The 27,104-nt window shown below is 41.3% G+C and overlaps 1 protein-coding gene across 3 annotated transcripts in view; it reads right to left on the bottom strand.

Annotated features, from left to right (window-relative positions):
* Nucleotides 1-27,104, bottom strand: part of Atp13a4 (ATPase 13A4) — a 125,496-nt gene that overhangs the window by 50,702 nt on the left and 47,690 nt on the right. Inside the window, exons 3-8 of one of the 3 annotated variants that reach the window (XM_059277258.1) lie at nucleotides 16,395-16,541; nucleotides 12,622-12,692; nucleotides 12,456-12,536; nucleotides 10,765-10,834; nucleotides 9,176-9,310; nucleotides 6,666-6,735 (exon numbers count right to left, since the gene is read on the bottom strand). In XM_059277258.1, the coding sequence (XP_059133241.1) occupies nucleotides 6,666-6,735; nucleotides 9,176-9,310; nucleotides 10,765-10,834; nucleotides 12,456-12,536; nucleotides 12,622-12,692; nucleotides 16,395-16,541 (574 nt within the window). Of the gene's footprint in view, nucleotides 1-6,665; nucleotides 6,736-9,175; nucleotides 9,311-10,764; nucleotides 10,835-12,455; nucleotides 12,541-12,621; nucleotides 12,693-16,394; nucleotides 16,542-27,104 lie in introns of those variants that run through there. The other 2 variants (XM_059277259.1, XM_059277260.1) reach the window with 2 other exon arrangements.

Below are 27,104 nucleotides of genomic sequence, written 5' to 3'. Positions count from 1 at the left end.
AAAGCTGATTACAATCTGGCAAATGTAAATTATAAGCTGGAGACACACTGTGCCATTAAATAGGAAAATGTTCAAACAATGGAGACAGACCAAAAAGATATCAAATCCACATAAAGGGGCTGGCTGCCTAAATCTGAAAAGATTTTAACAAAGTAAATAATAATAAAGAATAAAGAATAATAAAGCCATTGAGTAAATAGGGCTTCATGAATTCATAATGGCATAGGTTAGTGGGTATATAAGTAAAAAGAAAAATAGATTTTTCCTCGCAGCAAGATGGCAATTAAATAATTAAGAAGTTCAAATTAGAAAATCCTTATTTATCAAGTATAAAAGCAATAATTAAGTCAGGAAACATCAGTAGATAATAAAACTAGTGGGTGAAAATTTGATGGAGATAGTCTATTTATATAGTCTGAAAATATTTCTCAACAATATAACTATTAATTACAAAGGAAAAAAACAGCATACTTAAAAAAAGAGCTGGCAGACACTATATAATTAAAGTAACCTAACTTAACATCATTAGTAATAGAACAAATTTAAATTATGTATATCCTGATAAGAAGGAACACACACACACACACACATGCCATCATATCTGTGATTTGCCGAATCCAAACATAGTGACAATTTATAAAATACCCAGAATGGGAGAATATGGGTTATAGAAGAACCAAGTGAAAAATATATATGGCAAATAACACCATTGTGTGATCCTGGATCCCTTTCCTACAGAGAACATTACTGAGAAAACACGACAAAGAGCAGACCATGTTAGCATGTGTCAGTTAGCTTCCTGAGGACACTGCAGTTTCTTCAGGAGAATGTCCTGGTCTCTAAAGAATGCACAGTGAGCTATGTTGAAATTGTGGAGCCACATGTCAACTATTTATTTTCTTTTCTCTTTTGTCTATGTGTATGTGTGGTATACATACATGTGTACGCACGTTTTCATATGGGTGGGCGGATACATGTGCAAATGTGCACGCTCCAGGCTGACATCAAGTGTCATTCTCCATCACCTTTGACTCAATTTTTTTGAGGCAGGGTCTCTTGCTGAACCTAGAGCTGACGATTCTGACTAGCTAGTTGGCCCCAGAGATGCCCTCTCTCTGCTTCCTGAGCACGGGGAATTCAGGTGGCTTCCACATGTGCCAGCTTTTTACATGGGTTCTAAAGAGCAGGACCCTCATCCTCAAGGTTGCTTAGCAATTGCTGTATTAACTGAATCATCTCAATGATCTCAGGAACTTGTTTTTAAGTCATTCTGGAAAATAGGAACGGTCTCTCTTTATAATGTCTCTGAACGAAAAGAGTAGGGAGGCAGATATGCATGAGATAACATTGCTTACCCCTCCGATTAGAAAATCAAGTAATCTGCCAGCACATTCTGTTGGCACGGTGGTGAGTAAATGGGTACCCTCACATTGCCAATCTAAATGCAAGCTGGCACAATCTCTACTGAATGAAATTTGGCAATATTTACCTAGCAAAAGTGTGCATGCCTTTATTCTCTAATCTAGAAATTTAGTATCTCAAAATCTATACCAAAGATACACTGATGAAAATATGAAGGGCCATGCACAGAAACTCTTTATTGCAGTGTTACTTATGATGGTGTAAGACTGGGAAAACATTCAATAGCAGACTGACTGAATTAATAATGGTTCCTCCACATGAGAGGACTGTGAATCATAAGGAATGAAGAATGTGTATATATCCTGTTATAAAAGGTCCATGGAATCATAGGTGTGTGCAGAATAGTTAGATTTGGTATACCTTTGTTCATAAAAACACACCAGTGTAATTATATAATCTATTTTGCATGCACAATATAAGCTATTGCTTTTTATATAATTTGCTTATATTTCTAATTGTAAGAATAAATTTAAAAATAACAAAAGTAGTTATGATAAAGAAACAAGGCAAAGGGGAGAGAAAGAGGTGGAACTAGCCTGAATATCTTCTATCTCACAAATTTAAATTTTAAAACATGGTGGTATTTTTAGAGTATCTATGTAAAATAAAAATAAATTTGAAAAGCTGATGCTAAAAACCTAAAACAAATGAGTGAAATGAATCTATTACATTGTTGGCAGAACCATGCGGAGAACTATTTTGAATGATATTGAAGCATAATTTATTAAATCAAATTGTATATTTGGCTCTGTTTCTAATGAGCTATCACAATTGAAGTGGGGAACTCTTCAAAACATTGTAAACTGTTTTTCAGAATTACTTCATTGCTGAGAATGTCAGCTTATTATTTTGAGATGATTGTATATACTGGGATAAAACAAATGAACCATTCTTTGCTGTCACTGAGAACTGGAGTTTTCAGTATAAAGGGGAAACACAAGTACAATCCTCAAAGTAAAATAAAACATTTATAGTTCTAAACTCAAGTCGTAAGTGTCATCAAGAACTCATACTTTACTTTATTGTAAACTCTTCACTAGGTATGCTTTGGAAAAATACCTATGAGCAAAGACTTACATGGTAAAAATGAGATACCAAACACTCTGGCTGAGCACTCTCAGTAAATGCATGCTGGGAATAAGTAGAGAATGAATAAATATTTACTTTTGATAATATTTATAATAGCATCGAAATTCTGAAATACTTAAGAATAAATCTGAGAAAGAATGTGTAAGGTTCACACACGGACGGCTGCTAACTACCGAAGAGGGGAATCCAAGGAGACCTAAAGAAATCTATGTCTCTGCAGAAAATATCCAGAGCTGTAAATAGGTTAATTTTCTACCATTGACTACAGACTTAACACAACACCAATCAAAATCTCATCACAGTTTAAAGAAATAAACAATTAAAGAAATTGTTTTCCAAGTCATTTTGAAAAGAATAGTCTGTATTTGTTACTATATCTTCTCATTTTTACAACAAAATATTTGACAATAATCAACTTGAGGAAGAGTTTAGAGTCCAAGAAAATACAGTCCATCATAAAGAGGAACTCATGGTGGTGGGAGCCAGAGACAGCTGGTCACAGTGCATCCACAGTCAGGAAGCAAAGAGATGAATACTGGTGTTCAGCTGGCTTGCTCCTTTTTATTCAGCTTAGGACCCCAGCCTGTGGAACAGTGCCACCCACGGTTAAGGTTGGACAACACACCTCAATTAACCTAATCAAGATAATCTTTCATAGACATGCTCAAAGACTAAACTAACAAGATAATCCCTTACAGACTTGACGCATGGGTGACTTTAGATCTTGTCAAGTTGACAATAATAGTAATCATCACAAACCATCTCTTATCAACTTGTCACTCCAACACATCATTTTAAATCATAACACTCCACTCTTATCATTTAGAAGCTTCCTTTTTAGCTCATAATGTGATATACTTCCAGTTTGTCTCTAAAAGTCTCCAAAGTCTTTAACAATTTAACAATTTCAATGCCATTCGAAAGCCCGAAGTTCAAGTCTTTCTAAGACATAAGACAAACTCTTAACTGTGAACCATTAAAACATAATTTTTTTAGCTACAAGTTGCATACCTTTAGCACTTAATGTCACACCATGAACCAGTGGTTCGCAACCTTCCTAATTCTGTGACCCCTTAATATAGTTCCTCATGCTGTGGTGACCCCCAAACATAAAATTATCTCATTGCTACTTCATAACTATAATTTTGCTACTATTATGATTTTTAATGTAAATATATGATATTCAGGATATCTGATATGTGACCCCTGTGAAAAAGTCATTCGAATCCCAAATGGGTCATGACCCACAGGTTGGGAACCACTGCCATAAACATTCTAATTCCAAAGAGAAGAATGGGACCTTAGGAAGGAATGCTTAAAGCAATGCATGATCTAAATGCAGCGGAGCAAATATCAAATCCTACAGCTCCATATGCAGCATCTGGGGCTCATAATGTAATCATATGGGCTCCACAGGGCTCGAGTAACCCCACTCTTCCACTTCTGTCACTTACAGCATACACAGCCTCTTTCTTAGGCCAGCTCTACTCCACACCTGCAACTTTCCCCATCAGATGAACCATGGGAAACTTAATTAGGCCATTGATTTATAGGAGCAGGGATTCCTGTTAGCTGCATCCTCAATTTCAACTCTCTTTTTTCAAATAAGCTTGCATTTCAAGTTTCAACCTTTGATGAATGGGGTCTTGCCACCAGGGTATATTTCTTATTACCCCAATGTAGAACAAAATACTTCTCTTTAATAATTACAGCCTCTTTTTCAGTATGTGCTGTGGCTCCAAAGTTCAATTTGGTCAAGCTCTCTGCCTCCCCAACCAACTGCACATTTTCACATCCTTCTGCCCACATTTCTGCTCCTTTTCACTGTAGACCTGGATAAGTTCAGGAAAGGGTAGCCATGAAACAGCCAGTGAATACTTTACTGTCGATAAATACCCTCCACCTAACCAATTAGTCCATTACATTTGAATTCAACTTTACTCAAGTTCTCCAGACATGGGCAGAATGAAACAAGATTCTAAACCAAAATATCACATGAATGACCCCAGCCCAATTTCTGATGGAGTCCTAGTTCCTCTCTGAAACCTCATGAGCACAGGCAGCCACTGTCTGTTTCTCTCAGCTTTTCTTGTCTTCTAGGTTCCCATCAGAATGGCACATTAAGCTCTATTTCTAACACGCTAGGACTTTTCTCCCTAAAAGTACCAGACTCTTCCATATTGTAGGCACACATAATCTCAAAGGCCTAAGACCCACATGGTCATGTTATCAGAGCAACATCACCTTGCAGTGCTAATTTTCTGTATTATTTACTTTTCTCCTTGTTGTGATAAACAACTCAAAGGGGGAGGATTTATTTCAGCTTACAGGTTGAGAGAATACAGTCCAACCATGAAAGAAGTCTGACAGCTTGAGACAGCTGGCCACATCGCATCTAGTCAGAAGGAGAAAGAAGCGGAATACTAGTGTCCAGTATGTTTTCTCCTTTTTACTCAGTCTGGGGCCTCAGAGTCATGCCACCCACTGTCCAAGTGAGTCATCTCACCCCAGTTAGCATAATAAAGATAATTGTCCACAGGCGGGCTGAGAGGCTAGCTTGATCTTCATAATTACTCAAAGGTGCATCCAGAAGTTCATCTCCGTGGTGATTCTAGACCATTCCAAATTAACAATCCATATTAACCCCGGAGGGAGGCATGATACACCAAAGTAGCACTGAAAGAGAATTCAACTGAAGCACTAACATGACTTATTCAGATCATATTATCAATGACATTGTGTGACCCTGGCAGGACAGTGAAAAAACAAAACATGGAGTTCACAAAGTGGTCCACCTTCATAGACAGCAGGCACTTAGCAAAGATTTGTAAGCAACATGCTAGTGCAGAATCAATCTTCTTAAACAAACGGCATCAAAGTACTTAAATACCTGATGGAGAAAAGTGAACTTCAGTCTAAAACAGACTCAAAGCAGATAGTGAAAACACAATGTAGAACTTAAGCTTAAAACTGTATAGAGCAGCTCAGTGACCTTAAAATTTGCAAAGATGCCTTAGAAATTAGACTAGAAGTATAATCCTTAAAGGAAAAGGCTCATTAGCTGGACTTTAAAATGTAAAAGAATTTGCCCTTTAAAAGATGCTGTGAAAAAATGATAAGATATATCATAGACTGAGAGGAGATGTCTGATAACATTTAATAATATGACAATCTGCTTAACAAAAGACACAAATGGATACTTCAAAAAAGGCGTGTGAGTCACAAATAAGCCCTTGAAAAGATCTTCAGGGCCATTAGCCATTGGAGAAATGCAAATTAAAGTAATAAGATACTTTATTTTATTCCATAATTTAAAGTGGCTAAAATTACATAGATTGGCCACACTGAGTGGGGGCAAGAATATGGAACTGAGACTATCATACACATCAGGTAGGAATGGAAATGCTACAATCATTTTGAAAAACAATTCATTAGCTTCTTAAAATGTTGAACATCTACCCCGGGGTTAGCTGCTCTGTAACTAGGTACACACAAGGGATGATAGAATATGTCTGTGAAAGGACCCACACTTGACTGTTTACAGCACTGTGGTTTGTAACAAAAAAAAAAAGTGAGATAATCCAAATGCCATCCACAGGTGAATTAAATGAATGTATGTATACCCATCTGATGGCATACCTTAGGAAATAAAAAAGAATGTATGATGGATACTCTTAACAAAAGCAGATGTATCTTCGTGAACTTTGTTCTCCTCTTGCCAAACTAACCCAAAATATATTATAAAAGACAAAAGAATGTGTTTTATGTACAATTCTAAATAGAGATGTTAACCTATAGCAACAGAATGCAGATAAATGACTACTGTGTATGAGGGAGGCAAAGGGGGAGGAAGGACAAATGGACTCAAGACAACTATAGGCAACAAGTCGTCCTGTCTGCTTGATGATGTCCGTACTTTTGTGAGTATACACATATGTCAAAATCTACTGAATTATGTACCTTGCAAATTCAACCTCTATGAAATGGGTTTCCTTCTTATGGTGAAGAGATCTCAGATTCCTCTTTCTTATGAGCAGATGTATAAGAACAATGCACATGCAGATGAGATGGTGGGAACAATCAGAAAACAGAAACCAAGTCACTTTCTGATTGCCTGTGGATATAACACTTAGGTATAAAATAGCGTAACTTACCTTTTCTCTCGCATACAGAGACTGTGATGCTATTATGTGATTCAACAAGATGGTGCAGTTTTACGGACTGCTGCAGAGAGAAGGAGAACAGACAACATTATCTGTGTAAGTATAGACCCCAGGTATTGCTCAGTATAGAGCTAGCCCTCTGTAAACACGGGAGGGCTTTAGACTACCAGCTGGAGATGCCGGGTAGGAACAGAGTCTTCCCACTGGTTTGTTTTTTTTGTGATAAATGAACTACATTGAGAGTGAATCAAGACAAAGAGACAAAAATAAATAAATGTTTTATTCCACATTTAATAAGAAAGCATTGTGTGAATGACCTTCTGACTGGTTACGTTTTCCAATCATTTCAGGTTTTCATTTTTCATCCTACTATTATTATTTGAGACACTTCCTAAGGGGACAGGCTCACAAGGCTCCAGCTCTCCCAGGAGGATTGTGGGGAGTTAATGGTGTGCTGGGAGAGAGAGTATAGTTTTCTTCAGTGGTATAGTCACTGGTAAGTTGACCATGCTCCAAAAAGAAACTCCTAATCCATGTTTATGCGGGCAACCCTAAGTGAAGTCAGTGGGTCACACACACACAATCATCAGAGCAGAGGAGGGCCTTGCTGGAGGAAGGGTTTCAGTGGGATAGGGGAAGAATGAGAGAAGGCAATAGGGGAGAGAAATTACAATGACCAAAATCACATACATATGGGAAATTTTTAAAAGACACTCTCTGAATTATTTTTAAATCTGATAACTATGCCCTAAGAATGTTTAGTACAGTAGGATAAGGCCAAAGAGTGTTACACTACTAAGTCATCCTCTCATTCATGTGGGCATTCACTCAACCAACGTTTATTAAGCAGCCTTTTATATTCCTAAGGCTATGTTAAGAAACAAGATAGAATGGAAAACAACAGAAATATGACTCTTATTGTCAAATTTACTTAAAGATATATATTAAAAATATGTATTTAAATATATTTGCGTATTTTTGCCATATACTCAAATAGATAAATATATTTACAAACAATAAGCTATACACACGTTTCTATGTAATATAAGTCACTACAGATGTAAAGTATGGGAAACCATATATATAAAGATTCTCACTGCAGCTTTGCTTTAGTAGCAGAAGACTAAAAACCACCTAAGACTCTATCAGTAGCCAAAATAGTCAGCACACAGTTATAAAACTGTGAAAGTATGTGTCAATATGGAACAATATTAAAGATATATTCAGTTAAAGTGCAATTGCAAAATAGTGCATGTGGCATACTTTCATTCTGAAAAACAGATGAGTGTGTGTGTGTGTGTGTGTATGTGTGTGTGTGTGTGTGTGTGTGTGTGTCTGTAAAATATTGCTGAAGTGTAAAGAACATCTGGCCCCAGTAAGTCCTAAAAGTCCAGGCTTGGACACTGGTGATTCTTTCTGTGGAAAGGGATCCTATTTTCATTTACTGTGTTACTCTATCGTTCCTTGTACAAGAGAAAATAACTAGCTAAGTTTAAATGTCTTTTTTTTTTATTTCACTTCAAATTACCTATAGGCTTTAGAATTGTATTGGTGCTCTTAACAAAAGTTGTTTAGATGGAGACATGAAAGGAGAAATCATGTCAGCATGTAAAGAGTGAAAGACAGGTGTTCAGTTCATGAGCGTGTCCATAAAGAGCCAAGATTTTTATTCAAAGGAAGAAGGAAGCTACATCGGTAACTGAAGATGGGTGAAGAGTACAGAGAAAATGGTCCTTTGTTGGAGTTTTGTGTTTAAGTCTGATGAAGCTGGAGAATGTTAAACATGGATAAACTCTTGGGAAGGTGCAGAAAGAAGAGTCATCTGTGGATTACATGAACACACCCAAAAAGGTAAGAGCAGGTGTCTGGGGCACAGACAGATGATGATCTCTTAGGCATGTCCTCCACTGTGATGAGAGGAAAGGGAAGCCGGGGCTGAAGAGAATGGAGCATTTGGCAAAATGGGAGTTGAGCAAATTTCATACTAGGCTTCCATCAGCTTTGTAAAATAACTTGTGAGATTGTTTGCTGAGAAAGCAAAGATGAAAAGACAAGCATCTCTGAAGAGGGACAGTTTGAAATGTATTCTCATAGCGTGGGAGAACACTTTAATGAGAGGTGTATAGAAAATTTGCCAGGAAGAGGTTGGTACTTATGGATTCATAAATGATCAACTCATATCTGTTCCACATGGTTTTCTTCCAACAGTACCTAGACCCCCTGCTATAAGTATAAGGAAATTGAAGTGGTGAACTAGAACTTGGGTAGATGAACACCAAACAAACAAAAAGATCAAGGACTTCATATTAACACAGGTTCCTCCATCTTCCCAAGGACTGGGATGTACAGGAAGTTCCCTTCCTGTCGCCCTCTGGACAGCGGCAGTTCTGCTGTGTTTTCATGAACATGGTCTTGTTTCACACGGATGGGGCCACGCTATTTCAAGATTCTCGTCTAAGAGCAAGCCAGGGAAGTCAAGCGCAGGACCCAGGGGAACTCACCTGTCTAAGATCGTACACGGTCAGAGCTATGGAAATGACAGACATGAGGATGATGGCCAGAGCATACTCTTTGTAATCTTCACTGAACCACAGACAGACACTGAAGAGTTGAAAGATGTAAAATGGATTTAGAACCTGTTAGCAGACATAAAGACAGGAAGACAAGAATGGCATTTGGGCTTCACACATGGCTCTTCATTGGCTTGTTTTCCTAATCAGCACTGTGGCCTAAATCACCCCACGCGATATGCTATTCTTCTTGTTCTATGTAATCAGCAGTTTCTGTGTGCTACACAATGTGCTGAGCCACATCACCTGAATCTTTTCATTTCTTTCCCACAATTACCTCATTAACCAGAAGTTATTACTTATCTCTACTATGAAGATAAGGACATGGAGCCTCAGATCTTGAGAAATTTGCTCAAGGTCACACAGCTATGACTGTCATGGAGCCAAAAATCTAAATCCTTAAAGCGTTCTGACCCCGGAGCACTTATTTTAATCACGGCTACACTTAGCAATCTGCAGAGTTGTGCTTCGCATGTCATTGTGCTAAGTAAGCCTCAGAGTAATTGATGAAGAGTAGATGTTATCGTCCCCTGTTTATACTCCCTGGACTTCAGAAAGGTGACACACTTGGGTTTACAGAATTAAGCTACTTTGTCTGTTGTCCACTCTATGACAAACCAGCTGCCACATATAATGGCACTAAAGAACTTTTCATTGATGGGTTGATGGAAAGCAAGTCTGCATTTTTCCGTAAGTAGGGAGAGAAGATGACACGGCACAATGTAGCCACACATCTAGTTCACTGGGAGGGAACAGACATCAGCATCAATGGTTGTAGTCCTGCTTGACTTAAAAATATGTTGTGCCTCACAGGAACAGGAATCCTGGCTTCGGGCAAGGGAGGCAGCCCACAGAACCTTTCTCAACCAATTTGCTTGGTCTTCTGTCATTCTCAAACGTGTTTAGAAATATCAAGAAAGTATCTCGAATTTAGGAAGCCTTTTTAAGGCAAAGATGAATGGAGATGGAATATCAATCAGTAAGACACAGAGGACTGCTATACGGTTTCAAAATAATAAACCCCACAATAAAAGCACAAGAGAACATTTTTATCTTACTAAGTGATGGTTAAGCCATTCTTTCCCTCTCGTACACATTGAGATCAGAAGACCTCAGAGAGGCTAAACAAATATGGTTTCCTCCCTACAGTTTTGAATGTTTAGGTAATTGCATATGTTGTCTAAGAAAACTTTTTTCCTAAAATAAATGTGATTTTAGTTTCACAGAATTGAAATGGGATAAGCAGCATAGTGTTTTAAAAAAGGGGGAAACCCCAGCATTCATCTGAGTCTTCAGATAAGAAGTGGACACATGAGAGTCACAGCCCGCCTTGTGAAGTACAGTGTGCCCAAAGAGCTTGAAGGAAAAGAGTACACGATGTATCCAGAAAGCAGAGTTGGCATTCTCTTAAAGAAGCTCACAAATTGTAGTCACTTATTAACAAGTTGGATTCCCACCTGGCCAGAGCAAAGATTCATCACTTTCTCCCCAATGTCCAGGCAAAGTCCTGGAAAAATTACCTCCTTGATGAGTAGTTTCCAGATAGGTGTGACTTCAACATCAATAGCATTAGGTCCACATATTAACCTCCTGCAGGGAAGAGACCACAATTTACTCGGTCACAGCAATGAAAGAAATCTCACCCCCTTCCCCCGCACATTTAGAGAAAAGGTCTATTCTATATTCCTTTTCTCATTTCCCAGGTCAATCGAAGTATTTCTTGTTACATAGCCCACCCATGTGTCTCAAAGTAACTGAAGAGTGTGAGGGGGTCCCAGGAGCAAAAGCAGTAAACCAGATTATGTTGCTTCCATTGAACTATACTCCCTGAAGTCTAAATATTTCCCTAAATGGTGCTTTTGATATCTAACATTACCTACTTTCTCTCAAATGCTTTCAGAACTCATATGTTCTCAACTCTCTCTCCTCCACTGTTCCATGGAAATGGAATGGGGAGATCATGAAGGTAGAATATTTTTAGTGATGGGGAAATACCATACCTATTGTTTATGCTCATATTCAGGAGTTCTGTGAGGCTGAATATTTGTTTTAATGTGAGCAGAAAAGTCCTTGATTCTCTGAAAGAGCTCAACATGCAGAATTATACATCCTACTAACTGAAAATCCAGAGTTGTGTTGCTTTGATTATGCAGAGACACGGCACTTTATGAATACTTTTCTTATGGATATTACTAACCATTCTCTGTGCCTCCCATTTAGACCCTCAGATAAAACAGCTTTGCAAAATGCATAGGCTATCGTCCTCCATTTTTTGTGTAAACACTCATAATTTGGGTAATCTCATTAAAACAAGACTCTGCTTCAGTAGGGGTAAGGGACCTACTGCAATTTCTGCATTGCTTACAAACATGCAGGGAAAAAAATGAGGCTGCAATGAGCTCCATCTCTTCCAAAAACCAGGAATAGGTCTCTATCCTCCGCTTTTAAGATTGTGTGTGTGTGTGTGTGTGTGTGTGTGTGTGTGTGTGTGTGTGTGTAAGTGCCTATGGAGGCCAAAAGAGGGCATTGCATCCCCTGGAGCTGAAGTTACTTGTGGTTGTGAGGAGCCTGAACTGAATGCTCAGAGCCAAACTCGGGTCATCTGGAAGAACAGTAAGTGCAGTGCCCTTGGTGGCCAAACCATCTCTGCAGCCCTTTCCTTATTTATGACGAGGGGATTAAGACCCAAATGAAAAAGCTATTTGCTCAAAGGCACAGGTTCTGGACAGTCAAGTGCCCTCTCAAAACCCTGTTTCTGTGCCTAGTGATTGATTTGGATTGTGGAGCTCCATACACACCTTGCATGACATTGATCCAAATCACTATACATGCTATTATGTGGAGCTCAGTCAGTTCCCCCCACTGTGTGTGCCTGTGCATGCACATGCAATGGTGTGTGTGTGTGTGTGTGTGTGTGTGTGTGTGTGTGTGTGTGTCTGTCTGTCTGTCTGTCTCCATTTTTGTGACCTTGTTCAAGTCATGAAATCTCTCTCAGCCTCACACTGCATATCTCTTCTGTTGGATTGGTGGTCATACCTGTCCTACCCCCTGACTCCATTAAAAAAAAAAAAAAAAAGATTGCTCTGAAGATATATGAGGTCATGCATGGGACACACCTTTTCTGCTATTAGTGAATCAAGACCATGTAGAGCTACCTGGCTAACCAATCTCAGCCCTTTGGAGCCAGTATAGACACAGTGCATTGTAGTACCTGATCTCCTGTTCTTCTGATGTTAGACCTAGTCCAAACTTTTGATGAATCTTTGCAGAACTGAGCCAGTCTTCCAGGGAGCTAAAACAATAAAAAGAATCCAGTAGCAGTGATGTTTGTGAGACAATGCCTGCGTTCTTTGGAGACACTTGCTGAAGCAACTTACCCAATTTTCTGAAACTGTCCTTCTAAATTATTCCAAACATATCTTATTTTCTGCACTTTTATGTATCTCACCTACAAAAAGAAAAAAATGTATTACAAGAGTTCTACAGTTTGAAGATTGGAGTATGCACGGCAACCCGGGGACTAAGAGACATTTCTGGAAGAAGCAAAGTTAGCGATGCTCCTCAGAATTTTTTCATTTCCTAACTTTCCATCCTGGTCTCCTCCACCACATGAACAGCATTTTGATTAGCAGTCATCATCTGGTCAGCATGTTTCACCATACTGATAAATATGTGAATAAATGAAACCCAGTCTCCACATTTCACTACCTTGCAAACTAATGAGGAAAAAAATTACAAAATAGATGTTTGTTTCATAGTCCAATAGATAGGCCAAAGAAACATATTTAATAAATAAATAATATGATATTATATATAAGTATATATAATGAAGTTAAAATGCTGCAGAAATACAGAAAAGACAGGTGGCTGAAGGCATCATGGAAGAGATAGCATCAGAACTGCAATGTTAAAGGGTGGGAAGAATTTTGGTCCAATGAAGACTGAAGAGAGTAGGTCAACGAGACCATATGCCAGTTAGTCGAAAGGCAAGAGGCAAGAGAATGGTCCTGTTTGACTGTAGAATGAAGGGTAAGGCTGGGGAGGTAAACTAAGGCTACATGATAAGCAGTCCAGATGCTAGAATAAGTCAGAGACATCCTTGCCTCGCAGACGATGGGTTTGTAGAGCAGCCTACGGAAGACTTGATGAAGGGGAGCAAGGTGCCTACAAGGAGAGAAAAGACCTTGTGGCAGCCAATTGTACTCCAGGGAGTAGGGCTCCGAGAAAGAGGTGACCTTGTGACCATTATTCTGATTCCCTTAAGCAATTTTTTTATGTGATACAAGTTCCAAGAACTGGCGACCTGGTAAGCACAAAGAGAAACTGTGGGGCTCCTGGTTTGCTGTGGAGCAATGGTTATCACCCCCAGGGTACTTGCTAGAGGCATCTAGAGAGCTTTAAAGTTTGAGTCCCGTGGCCAAGATTTAATCTTTCCACAGTGTGCTTTGAGCATAAGTATTTTTCAATTTCCCCAGGTAATTCTAATGTGTGGCCAAAATTGAGGGACGCCATTTGAGGCTTCCTGTTTGGCTGTGCCTCTCTTTGTGTCCTTGAGAATGTCAACTAACTTTCCCTGTGCCTCAGTTTCCCCAGGAATAAACTGAAGCATTTGACCAGATTAGGTCTAAGTTCCATTCAGCTCCTTTCTGTGTATTCTACTTTTATGAATGTCATAGTCAACCATCAGGTATATTTTAAAGCTGGGGAAAGCCTCTAACTGGTGGGTAATAAAAGTATTCAATACATTTTTGTAAAATAAATGACTGTTATGTAAAAGCACATGTCAACTAGAAAATACAGTTTAAATCTCTAAGTTCCAAAGCCTTACTGAATCGTAATTCTATACAATGATCGTATAGCTTTCTCTCTCTCCCTCTCTCTCTCTCTCTCTCTCTCTCTCTCTCTCTCTCTCTCTCTCTCTCTCCCCTCCCCCGTCTCTCTCATTGGAAGTCAAGCAAAAGCGCTAAATGTTATAATTTGTAAAAATTCCAATGAGGTTCGTTACAAAAGAAACTATTTGAAAACATGTCTATTTCCAATTGATTTTTCCATACGAAATTGGAGCAAATTGCCACTGGGAAAAATCCGTCCTCCATAAGCTGTCAAACACAGGGAGCAAAGAACATTTGAAAGTAACCAGTCCTGGGGCTTGTTAGCCCACACAGCCCAGTTTGGAACCTCCAGTTTCTTCCTTCACAATTTAAATTCCCTTTGAAGGTCCCCTGTGGTTCTACTTAGTGCTCATCACACAATATCTTCAGTCGTCCTCACCTTGCTCCTGACAATGGTTTTGATTATGTCACTCTAGGAGCTGGAATCTTGGCTCTGGCATTTCAGGCTCTGTCCTCACAGGATATGATTCAAGCCAGCCTCAGAGTAAATCTGAAAGTCCCATGACTTTAGGATTCAAAGTGCTCAAAGTGAGGGTTGCCTGTGTTTTTAACTCTACAAATTTGATGATCTGTGTTGGAAACGTTTTAAGGGACAAACTGTGGGTAGGAGGAGCCCCCTGACACACACTGGGTTCACATCAAACCAGACTGGAAAAGAGACAACATAATAGATACAAAATACCCACCAACCAAGCCTGCGGAAAGGGAAATGAAGAAGTGACTGGTAAGTTTAACCTCAGGCTGTAAAATGGAATGGTCGGCTATCTTTGGACAATTCTGAAAGTCCACAATGGACCTTTGGAGAGTCTTTGTGACTGTCCCACCAGCAACTTCTCTGCCCGGACTTTATCTCCTTCGTCACCCTCAGAATTGCCAGAAGCTGGCAAAGGACAGTAGGCATGGCTTTGGCAGGTGAGTTTCCTTATTTGCCCATTTTCTAGAACTTTACCCCAGGAGAAGTTAGGACATGGGGCATCTGCTGTGGGTGACTTTCAGGTTTCTGCTCAGGAATTCAAATAGTTAGCTCCCCCACCTACTGGCTCTTCACTTCTTTGGAACATATATAAGAGTGTCTTCCTTTTGCTACCAGTCCTACAATGTAGTCCTCCAGGCCTCCTCTTCATCAATGTTTGAAAACCTGTCTCCATTTTTTTTGAAGACCCTAAATGACTGTCACCTTGGGATGCTCTTTCCACTGTCACCAATGTCATCATGGCTGCACCTAACACTCTAACACTAATGGAAGTTTCCAACTTTATTATGAATATTGATTGTTATAGTCCACAAATCGCCTTAATATTTGACTCTGTATGTGAGGTTCATAGCAGCCCCGATAAAAAGGCAGAAAGAGAATTATGACTTTCATTTTCTAAATTGGAAACTTAAGAGTCAAGAAGGAAGTAGCTAGCAAACCTCCTATATACTAACATGATAAAGACATCAAGACTGGATATCAAAACTTTCCTTTTGGGGACCTCTGCCCTTACTTGAATTCTGTTTATTTGGGGATTTCTTCATTTGCCTTATGGACTATTAAAGGTGCTAATATTTCAGGGCAGTAAAAACCCTGCAGCCACGTACAAGGCTGACCTGGGAAGCCTCATTCTCAGCTGAAAAGCCACCTCGCAGATGCGGCCCTGCTCCCCGGAGGAGACTGACATCTTGCGTATGTTTATGTTGGCAGTTCAAGACAGCTGGCTGATGACAGTAGAGAGGTGCTCAGCAACTGACTGTTTTCATTTCAAAACCTCGACCTTAGCTTCAAAGGCTAATTTAAACAGCTATCTGTGTGGGTATAACTGCGAAAGAGAACATTCTGCCTCATAAAAGTACGTTTTAATATGAGTGTGAACTAGTCAGAGCCCAGGCAGTCCTCATTTAACGAGACAAAGGGGAGCAACCCCAACACGTTTGGACAGCACGGTTCAAACTGAGGTCTTCTGCAGAAATAAGCAAACTCCTTAGTATATCCATCAAGGATTACCTTCACTAGCCTTGTTACACACATTATAAAATAGGAATGATGCTTTAAGAGTAGCCCGTAGTGAGTACCTCCCACAGAAGACCTGGGTTCTGTTCCTAGGGCCCACATCAGCACTCACAACTATCTGTAACTCCAATTCTAAGATATTCAACTGCCACTTTTGTACTCCATCTGCACACACATTACACACATATGTACATGCAAGCAAACACTCACACACATGAAATAAACAATTCCTTAATTCTCTGGCATCTCAGAGACTACGTTTACTTACCTTTAGATCTGGCTTTCGTATGGCTCTGTTTATGATGTATTCCTCATCTGTAATGAGAGGGTGGTCAGGAGTGAGACCAGACGTTCTGCTCAGTGCTGACAAGGAGATCCACATTACCTTTTTCCAAGAATAAATTTTGAATTCATCCTGGGGAATAGACATCAAAACCCCCAGGAAGTTAAGAGAAGTCATCAGGCTAAAATTCCTCCTGCAAAATATCATTTTGTATAATGTTGTGAGTTATAAAGCTAATGAACATTCTAGATGGAAATGTATATCATTAAAAATTGACGTACAATGCCACTGGGTCTTGAGAGACAAAGATTTGTGGTCATTTATTAAGGAATCTGAACAGAAATCCAAGGCACTAACACAAAGACCAAAGCCAGACAGGAAGAGTCACGTTCTCACATGAGAGAGAGAGAGAGAGAGAGAGAGAGAGAGAGAGAGAGAGAGAGAGAGAGAGTTTGCCATGACCTTTCAGTCCAGCTGGCAATTTCAGTGAAGAAAACAAACCTCATGTATTTCAAGGGACTGTATGTTCCTGTGAGCATGAGGAAATCTAATGAATGGAACCACCCCTATGTTTCAAGACTGAACTCAAAATCCACTTTTTCTTGAACAGTCTCACTGACACACCCCCTTCAAGAGAAAACAAAATAATTTCTAAACTATCAACACAGTGACTTTGGAAGGTTCTCCACTCTCCTATTTCTCCTAGATCACACTGAAGTAACAAACAAGGTTTCCTGACTGTAAGCTGGCCTTGGTGGGGTGTTCTGAGACCCTGCTCAATGAGAGTACAGTGAAAAGCTGAAGAACACTGACCACATGCATTAAGTGTGCACAGAGGTAACTGACCTATTAAGATAGGTGGGATTAAAGAAGCGCCCTTATAGCATGACCCCAAATGAAATCATTTCCTTTGCAGTTGACTGATGTATTTCTCATAGAATGAAAGTAGGTGTACAAGCTTGGGGAACGGGTATCACATAGCTCCCTTGGAGACTGGTGTGATCCTAAGAGCAACTGCTATCTGAAAGATAAATAGGCACCCACTTGATGTCTGATAAACCTTGGGGGCTAAGAATGATGATGATGGAAGCCTAACCCAGAAAGTTAACGACTAGGAATGTAGATTAGAGCTGAGGTTCATCCTCACCACACACACACACACACACACACACACACACACACACACACACACATACACACACACACACACACACACACACACACACACACACACTTGCCTTGGAGATACCTGAGTTAATTGAATTATGCAAGAGGTAACAAGAAGAAGCTGCAGTAGTTGTACCTGGGTTTGGTGTATTTGATATCGCGAAGAGAAAACTCCTCTTTCCTGCTGTTCCCTGGGTCAGGAACACACTCCCTCACTCCTCTCCTTGGTGGTCACGTAGCTAGAGCCTAACCATGCTCCAAGGTCCAGCTCAAAGGTTCACATCTTGGTAAGCATCCTGATTCCTCTGAGTGAGCTTTCCTCTACATTGTCAGCGTACTCAAGATCCTTGCCCCTGTCTGCCCTTCGCTGCCCACCTATCAACATGAGGAAGTGGATTCAAGGGTAGAGCATTAGGAAGGCTGAGAGCCACTGGTCTAGAAGGTCTGAACTTTTGATACCTCGGTCTCGTTAAACAGGTTTACATCTTTGCAACAAAAGAATTAACCTGATCAATCCTTGAACCTCAAAGAGCAGATTTACAAACCACTCAAGAATGACTCCCAGAAGGTGAAAGTACAGAGAAGACTTGTGTTTGACCTGGGCGGACAAATCGAAGAAGCAGCGTTTTTTTTTTTTTTTTTTAATTCTTGTAAACTCATCCTTTTGAACCAGGAAATACCAGTTTAACTTTGATAAGTAAATAAATGAAGTGGAGTCTGTTGCTTATCATACTCTAAACTTTTCCTAAAACCACTTCAACTCTTGGAGTTTAAAAGCAATATAATTGCTCTCCAGTTTAGGCCAGTCCTGTGACGTCTGTGGCGTAAGAGTTCGGCTCCACACACAAAATGGGCTTCTGAGCTGGCCTTAAGATCAAAAGTAATCCGATCTAATGGTCCAAAGAGACATTAAAAACAGAGGACTTTTCTTAGAGGTGAGTTCAGTACAGTGTAAAATAGTGACCTCTACCGCGTGGGTGTTTATGATAGACTCATCTCATCTTCCAATGATACTTAGCTCAAAGGTTGGCATTAGCTGGAATTTTGGTTTTAGTCAGAAAGTGTATAGAGAATGCCCTGTGTATTGGAGGAATCATAGACTGGCCAGTGTCTCAGTTCTGCCAAGACACACTGACCAAAAAGTACGAGGAGGAACAAAGCACCAAGTTATATGACAGAGGGGTCTGTGTGAAAGGAAAGGGGAGGAGGAGAAGGAGCGGGGAGGAAGAGGAAGAGAGGGGGAGAAGAAGGGGAAGGAGGAAAAAGAGGAGAGAGGGAGGAGGAGAAGAGGGGAGGAGGAGGAGGAAGGGAGAAAGGGAGGAGGAGGGGAAGGAGGAGAGGGGGAAGGAAACCCAGAACAGCCCAACATGTCTTTGGGGTTTTCACTGGGAGTTTGGGCTTGTTTGTTGTTTTCGGAGTGGACAGCGAGTCTTGGGTAAACTAACTAATCCTCCAAAATCTCTGGAGCGGCAGACACCAAGAGTTAGCTCATGGGCATGCCTGCTGCCATCAGGCTCCTCGCTAGCACTCCAAAGACATGCACCACCCTGTTTAGTCTACACAAGGAGGAAGAAACTGTGGAGGCCTCACTGTCCTGCAGAGGCAGTGAGGAAAGAGTTAAGTACCTTCGAGTTATGAAATAAATCACACACACCAATTTCACATGCTGAAACCCTAGTTTCCAGTCTATTTGGAGATGAGGCCTGGAGGAGGTGACTAAGGTTAACCGAGGTCACAGGTGGCACACGACTCCGGTAAGCATGATGCCATATGTGATAAGGGAAAGAAAGCAGAAGTGTAAATAAACAGAAAAGGCTAGGTGAGGAGGTGAGGACGTGACAAGGCCCCATCAGAAACCAGCCCTGCTGATGGCCCTGTGTTCCCAAGAATAAGGCCTCAAAGCTGTTTGTCAACATTTGGTCATTCCTCAGAAGCCAGCTCTGTCTCCTTCAGGCTGGATGTCTAGTGAAATGGAGACTGGGTGTCAGGAGAGGGAATCAAGATGCTGTACCCTCCTGCCTTCCCACACAGCTTTTTACTTTTGTATCTAGAACTAAAATATGAGTGGGAACCATAAGATTATTTATTATTGATTCAATTCCATTTATTTAATTTAGTAAAGTACTGGGCACCTGCTGTGGCCGTATGCCACAGGTACTATAAAGGAGGAAAAGTAAGCCCCGACCTCTCTCTTCATAAAGTTTATAATCCAACAAAAGGAAAGACATCATGAGAGCATAGCATTGTCAGAGCAATGAAAGAAAGACCTATGTACGGCTCAGAGAATCAGAAGGCTCAGGTTCAAGCTCTTGCCCACATGGGTTCCTCTATGTGGATCACTCCCCAAGTGTCTGTCCCCGTCAGCCGCCACCACTTCTTGACTCCTATTTTTAGACATCAGAAGAGTCCTTCCTAGATTTTACCTGGTTGTGCCTCTATTATGTAATCCTACTGTGACCATGAGTTTTTCCTTATTAACCTTCTCAGTAGTTTCGTACTCATTTGTGGGGTAATCTGATGAACTCCATGCATCATGTCTTTATTTGTCAATATGAACTCCCCCTGCCAAATACCTGCCCCTGAGCTAGACCTGCAGCCCACAACAATTGATGCTCACAGAGTTTATGCAGGAAAGAAAAATGGATGGAGAGGTTCCTGTTACCTCAACTCTGAAATGCACACGATAATGACTGTTTTCCAGGGTTGTTATGACAATTAGAATAACCACAATGGAATTCTATATAAGCTGAAAAGTGAATAGTCTATTAGTACAGAGTAGATTCCATACCAGCATGACAGTCAGAAATGAAAACAGAGAAAGAGGAGAGAAAATAATTGCCTCCAGAACTGGAGAGGCTAGTGAATCTACAAAGACATACGGGAGAAGGTGGTATAGCGTTGAAGAATGAGGGCGTTTCAGTAAGTGAGATGGAACACCCCCTTTCTAGGCTCTACCCAGGGGCGAGGGCGTCTCACTGGAATGTCTCTTAATAAGGACGGGATTTCCATCTGTCTGGTCACGGCCTAGGTCTGGTACCTGGTTGGAACTTGGTAAACACTTACTGAATGACCAAATGAACGGATGAGCAAACAGACACGTGAGTGGTTCTTAGAGAAACTTCATGTGTGAGAGCAGAGAAAAAAACCAAGTGTTGTGCTGGAGTGGGAAGCGTGGGCTTTGAGAGACCAGCTCGCGGAGCAGGAAGAGGGGAGAAGGTGCCTGTAAGTAAAAGCAGCACTACTTACAGACAGCCCTGCTGGACCTGTAGCCATCAAGATGGCATTTGCATGGCTGCTTTGTAGAGCTTCTGAGACTGGAACTAAAGCCCCTGGCCTTGCCTTCCTTCACTGGAACATCACAATGAGGTGCCTTGATCTAGGCCTCATATCTAAGCATCACGAAGCTCTCCTCTGCGGATCAGGGGGCTGTGACGACATGTGACACACAATGACAATGAAGGGGAAAGTGTGTCTGTAATTATAACAACGATATGGAAATCACCAGGAGCACTTAATTCACGGCCCCGACGAATGTAAATCATGTTATTTGCATAGAAATGAAGCAACACTGCAAAAATGGGTTGAAATTCACAAATAGGTAAATGATGAATCAAATGCATTTTAAAATTTATGAAATAAGATTGTAATTACACTCATCTTTTTGGGAAAAAAAAAGATAAAAATCTCGTGCTTAGCACTGCTTAATAAGAAAAAAAAGAGCTGAAAATAAGCTGAATACGGAGAATTTCCAGCGAGCACATCATGGCTTTTTATGTAGAGAAATGACTAGTTAATCAGTATCTGTGATAATAAACTGTAATCTTACCGGCTTGAGATTGATGATAAATACCAAGCACTGATTTTTTAATAAGACGAAGAACAGATACACAATGCGTTTTTGGGTAGGAGTCACTCCGTCCTCTTAATGGAAACTTGTTAGAGTCTAGCTATTGCAATATAATTCAAACAAAATCTTTTAAGTTGTCGTTTTAATGCAATAACCTAGCAGTAGACTTTTAAACTATTGATGCTGAAAGCATCTTTTTCTCTAAGTCTCAGATAGCTCGAATGTTGGAAATAATTGAGTTCTTGTCTAATTACATAAAGACCAATTTAGAAGCTCATTTATTTGGAGAGTCTCTGGCATAGCAAATCCATTTCAAATGACACATAAGAGCAGGTAATTAAAAATTAAAGTTGAAATCAAGATGGAAAAGGCAAGATTGGAGGGAGTTGAGGCGTCTCTGATTAGTTCTAGAGGGCCAGTGGGAGGGGCTTGATAGAGTCTTGATTGAAAGAAAGGGGCTTCATGATGGGTGTAGCTTCCAGACCTACTGGTGAAGTGCTGGTTCTTTCCAGGGTATATCCATTTGCAAACACAACTACAGAAAAACTAGAAAAGACCACCTGGCTGGTGAGGGATAGGTCTGTAGACTCCTAGTACCAGAACATCTGTTCCCTGCACAGGCATGCTAGGATGATGAAGAAAGTACACATTCAGATGAACAGATGTGCCTTGACAATAGCAAGCTCTTGTGAACAGAAAGCTTTTGGGGGTTCAGGAACAATACACACACACACACACACACACACACACACACACACACATATGCACAGACATACACACATACACATACACACAGAGAGACACACATATACACATACACATACGCTCAGACACACACACACACATATACACACACACACACACACACACACACACACACACACACACAGAACACTGGCTTGGATGATCTACTTCACAGTTTGTAAATGGTTTCACTAGTCCCATTTTACAAATGGAATAATCAAGGTTCTGAAAACCTGGTAACAAACTTCCAGAGCTAGGACTGGAAGTCTGGCTTTTGACAGCAAATCCCACAAGTTCCCATGAGCCCATGCACAGGCACCTTCTGGTTTTTACTTGTTACTGCTCTTCTGTAGCCTGACAGTTTCTGACTTCACTCTTCCTCCTCTCTGTTCCTTTTAACCTCTTTGCCCCTCCATTTCCTTCACTTTCCTACTTACATTTTCTGTTTCCTTGCCCATTTCCTCTTATTTCCATCTGTGCCCTGGCCCTGTGAGCAGCATGGGGGAGGGGCAAGGGCTGGCCAGCCAAGAGTCCTTCAGAGCTACAGGAAGTGGCTCCTCCACTTCCGTGGCTCTGCTTCTAACGCAGCAAGAGTGTTGCTGTCTGGGAGCCAGTTTGGTGCCATGTAGAGTTAAATTCCTTTCATGCTACAGGGTCAGCCTTATGGGTTCTTAATTCACATGGAATGATGTCCTAATAAAAGGATCCTGAGCTGGGTGCGTAACACGGGGGTGGAATACTGGCTGACCACATGCAAGGCACTGGGCTTATCCTCACCACCATAAAAAAGGAACCCCAAGACAGTCAAATGTGCTGCTCTTCTCTCTTGCTGCATAGATAAAATATTTATCTCGAAAGACTGGCACGAACAAAAATGTGTTACACTCCCATAAGAGCAATGGTTCTCTGTGTCCCCCAATATATTGTGTCCTCCAATGTATTGTACACCCTAATAACTCTCTGACTCTTTTGCCTCCCACGGGGTTGCCTCATCCAGCCTTGATATGAGAGTTTGTGCCTTGTCTTGTTGTAACTTGTTATGCTGTGTTTGATTGACACCCCAGGAGGCCTGCTGTTTTCTGAAGGAAAACAGAGAAGGAGTGGATCAGGGGTAGGGGAGGAGAGGAGAAAGAGGGCTGGAAGGAGGAGAGGGAGGAGAAAAGAAGGTAGGGATGTATTGTATGAGAGAGGAATATGTTTTTTCAAAGGAACCCCAAATGGTAGTTTTTCATGAATATGCAAGGCCCGTCATTCAGTGGCCCAGAAAATACAACTGCCTTGGTGAGACACTCGGGCTATGTACAGGAAGTCCACTTCTAACATCTGGCTAAATCTAGATTTTTTTTCCCTCTTCATACTGTATAAACATCTATGGCTGAGTCATAGATCAAATATCCTGGTCTCTACTCCTCTCCCAATGAACAAGTGAATTGATAGATACTAGTTCTAACTATAGCAATTTTTTCTCACTGTTTGTCCTTTGCCAAAAGGTCTCGCAACACCTGAAAGCTTCTTAAATACACACATTCTTGGGCCTCAACCCAAACACTATAGATTGGCAGCTCTGAGGGGTTGAGGGTTGGAGCTTGCAATCTGTTTCCGCAGGCCCTTAGGTCATTCTGATGCCAAGTGAGATGGGAACAGAAGTGGTCTAAGTGCAGTGTAGTGGGAGCATCCCTGGATGAGGGCCTAGGATACAGAGGACTTCATCCTGTCTCCCTTTCTGTGACTTTAGGTACAGTCTACCCTGTTTCTGGGGCTCTACTTTCTAATCCATCAAATGCCCAATGGTAAGTGCCTGGCACTTTTCTCTCCTGAACATTCTGCAAGTCTTCATGATGTGAGCCTTGAGGTAAAGCTCCAGTTTAATACCAATTAGTCCTACTTACTACACAACAGCCTCTGGATCTCTTCAAGTCTAGAAGTGTATTCTTCGAGAATATCTAGCTAGATTATAGTCGAACCTGTGAGCTGGTCCCTAAGCTACCACTCACGTATCATGTAGTGATTTGAAGACACCAGGATCCAGTTAAAGGACGAGGCTGGTTTCTATAACACAAGCCAATAAAGACAAACTTGGTTGGACTCCGAGGTTAATGAAAGGTTAGCTCAAGCTGTGTTGGGTAGCAGGTTTCAATGTGGCATGTTTGGGTGTTTTTGTTTTGTTTTGTTGGTTTCATTAGGAGGCAGGGAGCTGTTTGATTCTGACTGACCAGCTGTCAAATGGGCTGCTCTTCTCTCTTGCTGCATAGATAAAATATTTATCTAGAAAGATTGGCACAAATAAAAATGTGTTACACTCCCATAAGAGCAGCAGTTCTCTGTGGTGATATATTGTGCCCCCCCCAATATATTGTGCATCCTAATAAACTTATCTGGGGAACAGAGAACAGAGAAAGCCACTAAATTAGACATAAAGGCCGGGCAGTGGTGGCACACACCTTTAATCCTGTCACTCGGGAGGCAGAGATCTGTCTGGATCTGTGGGTTCAAGGCCACACTGGGAACACACCTTTAATCTCAACACTTGAGATCTCATGTCTTTGCTTAGGAAGGACACAGGCCTTTAATCCCAGGAAGTGATGACAGGAAGCAGAAAAGTATATAAGGCATGAGAACCAGGAACTAGAGGCCTTTAGCAGCAGTTCAACTGAGAACCTCAGGGATAAGGACTCAGAGGCCTTCAGTCTAAGGATTCATGGAAACAGGATCGGCTGAGGAGTTGATGAGGTGAGGTTGGCTGTGGCTTGTTCTGTCTCTCTGATCTTTCTGTTTTCACCCCAGTATCTGACTCCAGGTTTTTTCCATTAATAAGACCTTTTAAGATTCATGTTACAAAATGGATGGATCTAGAAAAAATCATCCTGAGTGAGGTAACCCAGACTCAGAAAGACAAACATGGTATGTACTCACTCATAGGAGGATACTAGATGTGGAACAAGGATGACTGGACTGCTACTCATATCACCAGGGAGGCTACCTGGAAAACAGGAGCCCAAGAAAGACACGGGGATTGCCCAATGATGGAGAAATGGATGAGATCTACATGAACAGCCTGGACATGAGTGGGGGTAATGAAGGGCGAGGGTTGAGGGAAAGAGAGCTTGGGTGAGCGGGAGATCCCAACTGGATCAAGAACAGAGAGGGAGAACAAGGAATAGGAGACCATGGTAAATGAAGACCACATGAGAATAGGAAGAAGCAAAGTGCTAGAGAGGCCCACAGAAATCCACAAAGATACCCCCACAACAGACTGCTGGCAATGGTCGAGAGACAGCCCGAACTGACCTACTCTGGTGATGGGATGGCCAAACACCCTAATTGTCGTGCTAGAAACCCCATCCAATGACTGAGGGATCTGGATGCAGAGATCCACGGCTAGGCCCCAGGTGGAGCTCCGGGAGTCCAATTAGCGAGAAAGAGGAGGGTTTATATGAGCAAGAATTGTTGAAACCAAGGTTGGATAAAGCACAGGGACAAATAGCCAAACGAATGAAAACACATGAACTATGAACCAATGGCTGAGGGGCCCCCAACTGGATCAGGCCCTCTGAATGGGTGAGACAGTTGATTGGCTTGATCTGTTTGGGAGGCATCCAGGCAGTGGGACCGGGTCCTGTGCTCATGGCATGAGTTGGCTGTTTGAAACCTGGGGCTTATGCAGGGTCGCTTGGCTCGGCCTGGGAGGAGGGGACTGGACCTGCCTGGACTGAGTCTACCAGGTTGATCTCAGTCCTCGGGGGAGGCTTTGCCCTGGAGGAGGTGGGAATGGGAGTTGGGCTAGGGGGAAAGGGAGGGGGTGGGAGGGGGGAGAACAAGGGAATCCATGGCTGATATGTAGAACTGAATTGTATTGTAAAATAAAATAAAATAAAATAAAAACAAAAAAAAGATTTATGGATATCAGATATGATTTAAAAAAGATTCATGTTACAGTTCTCAACCTGTGGGTAGCAACCCTTTGGAAGTCTAATGATCTTTTCACAGGGGTAACATATCAGGTATCCTGCATAACAGGTATTTACATTACAGTTCATAACAGTAGCAAAATTACAGTGATGAAGTATCAACAAAAATAATTTTATGGTTGGGGGCTCACCACACACAAAGAACTGTATTAAAGGCATGAGGTTAAGAACCACTACAATAGAAGTTGATTTATCAAAATTGGTTGTTGTCACAGGTCATTTGTGCCAATGCCTTGTTAGAATAACAGGGTTAGTCAGGAAAGAATCCTCCAAGAGACTGTCACTTCATTCTCTCAATAGGAGTACCATGTCCACCTATCAGTCACCTATCAGTACAAATGCTGGAACTGAGACTGTATCAGTTAATGTATAAGAAAGCCCCTCCCCTTCTGGACCTGGCTTTCCTGTGGGGGGGGGGGATGATGTATGTGGTCTCAGTGCCATGAGTGCCACAAGGAAGTGACATGAAACTAAGCTTGGAGAGCCTCACCTGATGCCACAGCCTTGAAATAGTAGATTGGCAATGACCTCAGTGACAAAATGGTTGCATTTTATGCCCTAGTATTTCTGCAGAACAGGACACAAGCATATCAAAATCCATGGTTCTCCTCATCAGCACAGGGAGACAGCAGCTTCTTCAGTGGGATGCTCCTCATCTCTCAAACTCCCTTGTCCCTTTTCCAGAGTCATTCCTGTGAAGGCCAGAAGCATCTATGTGCCAGGCTTAAAGTCAAGGGTCGGTAGGAATTTGGAATTAGTGGCTTGTAGCCTTGCCTTAACTACTCTACACTACCCACTACTTCAGCAATCAACATGTAAATCAACATGTTGGCTCTAACATTTGCTACAGTCACAATTTTAAAGGGACTACCCTGTGAAGTAATTATCCTTAAGAAATCCTGTTGTAGACAAATTTCTGGGTTCTGGGCAGGTATACAGTGATGGAGGAGCCTTCCCATATACCACCTG

Source organism: Peromyscus eremicus, chromosome 12 (genome assembly GCF_949786415.1).
Source record: "Peromyscus eremicus chromosome 12, PerEre_H2_v1, whole genome shotgun sequence".
NCBI classification, from domain to species: Eukaryota; Metazoa; Chordata; class Mammalia; order Rodentia; family Cricetidae; genus Peromyscus; species Peromyscus eremicus.
Note: the sequence above shows the minus strand (reverse complement) of the source record. Positions and strands in the feature narration are given on the sequence as shown.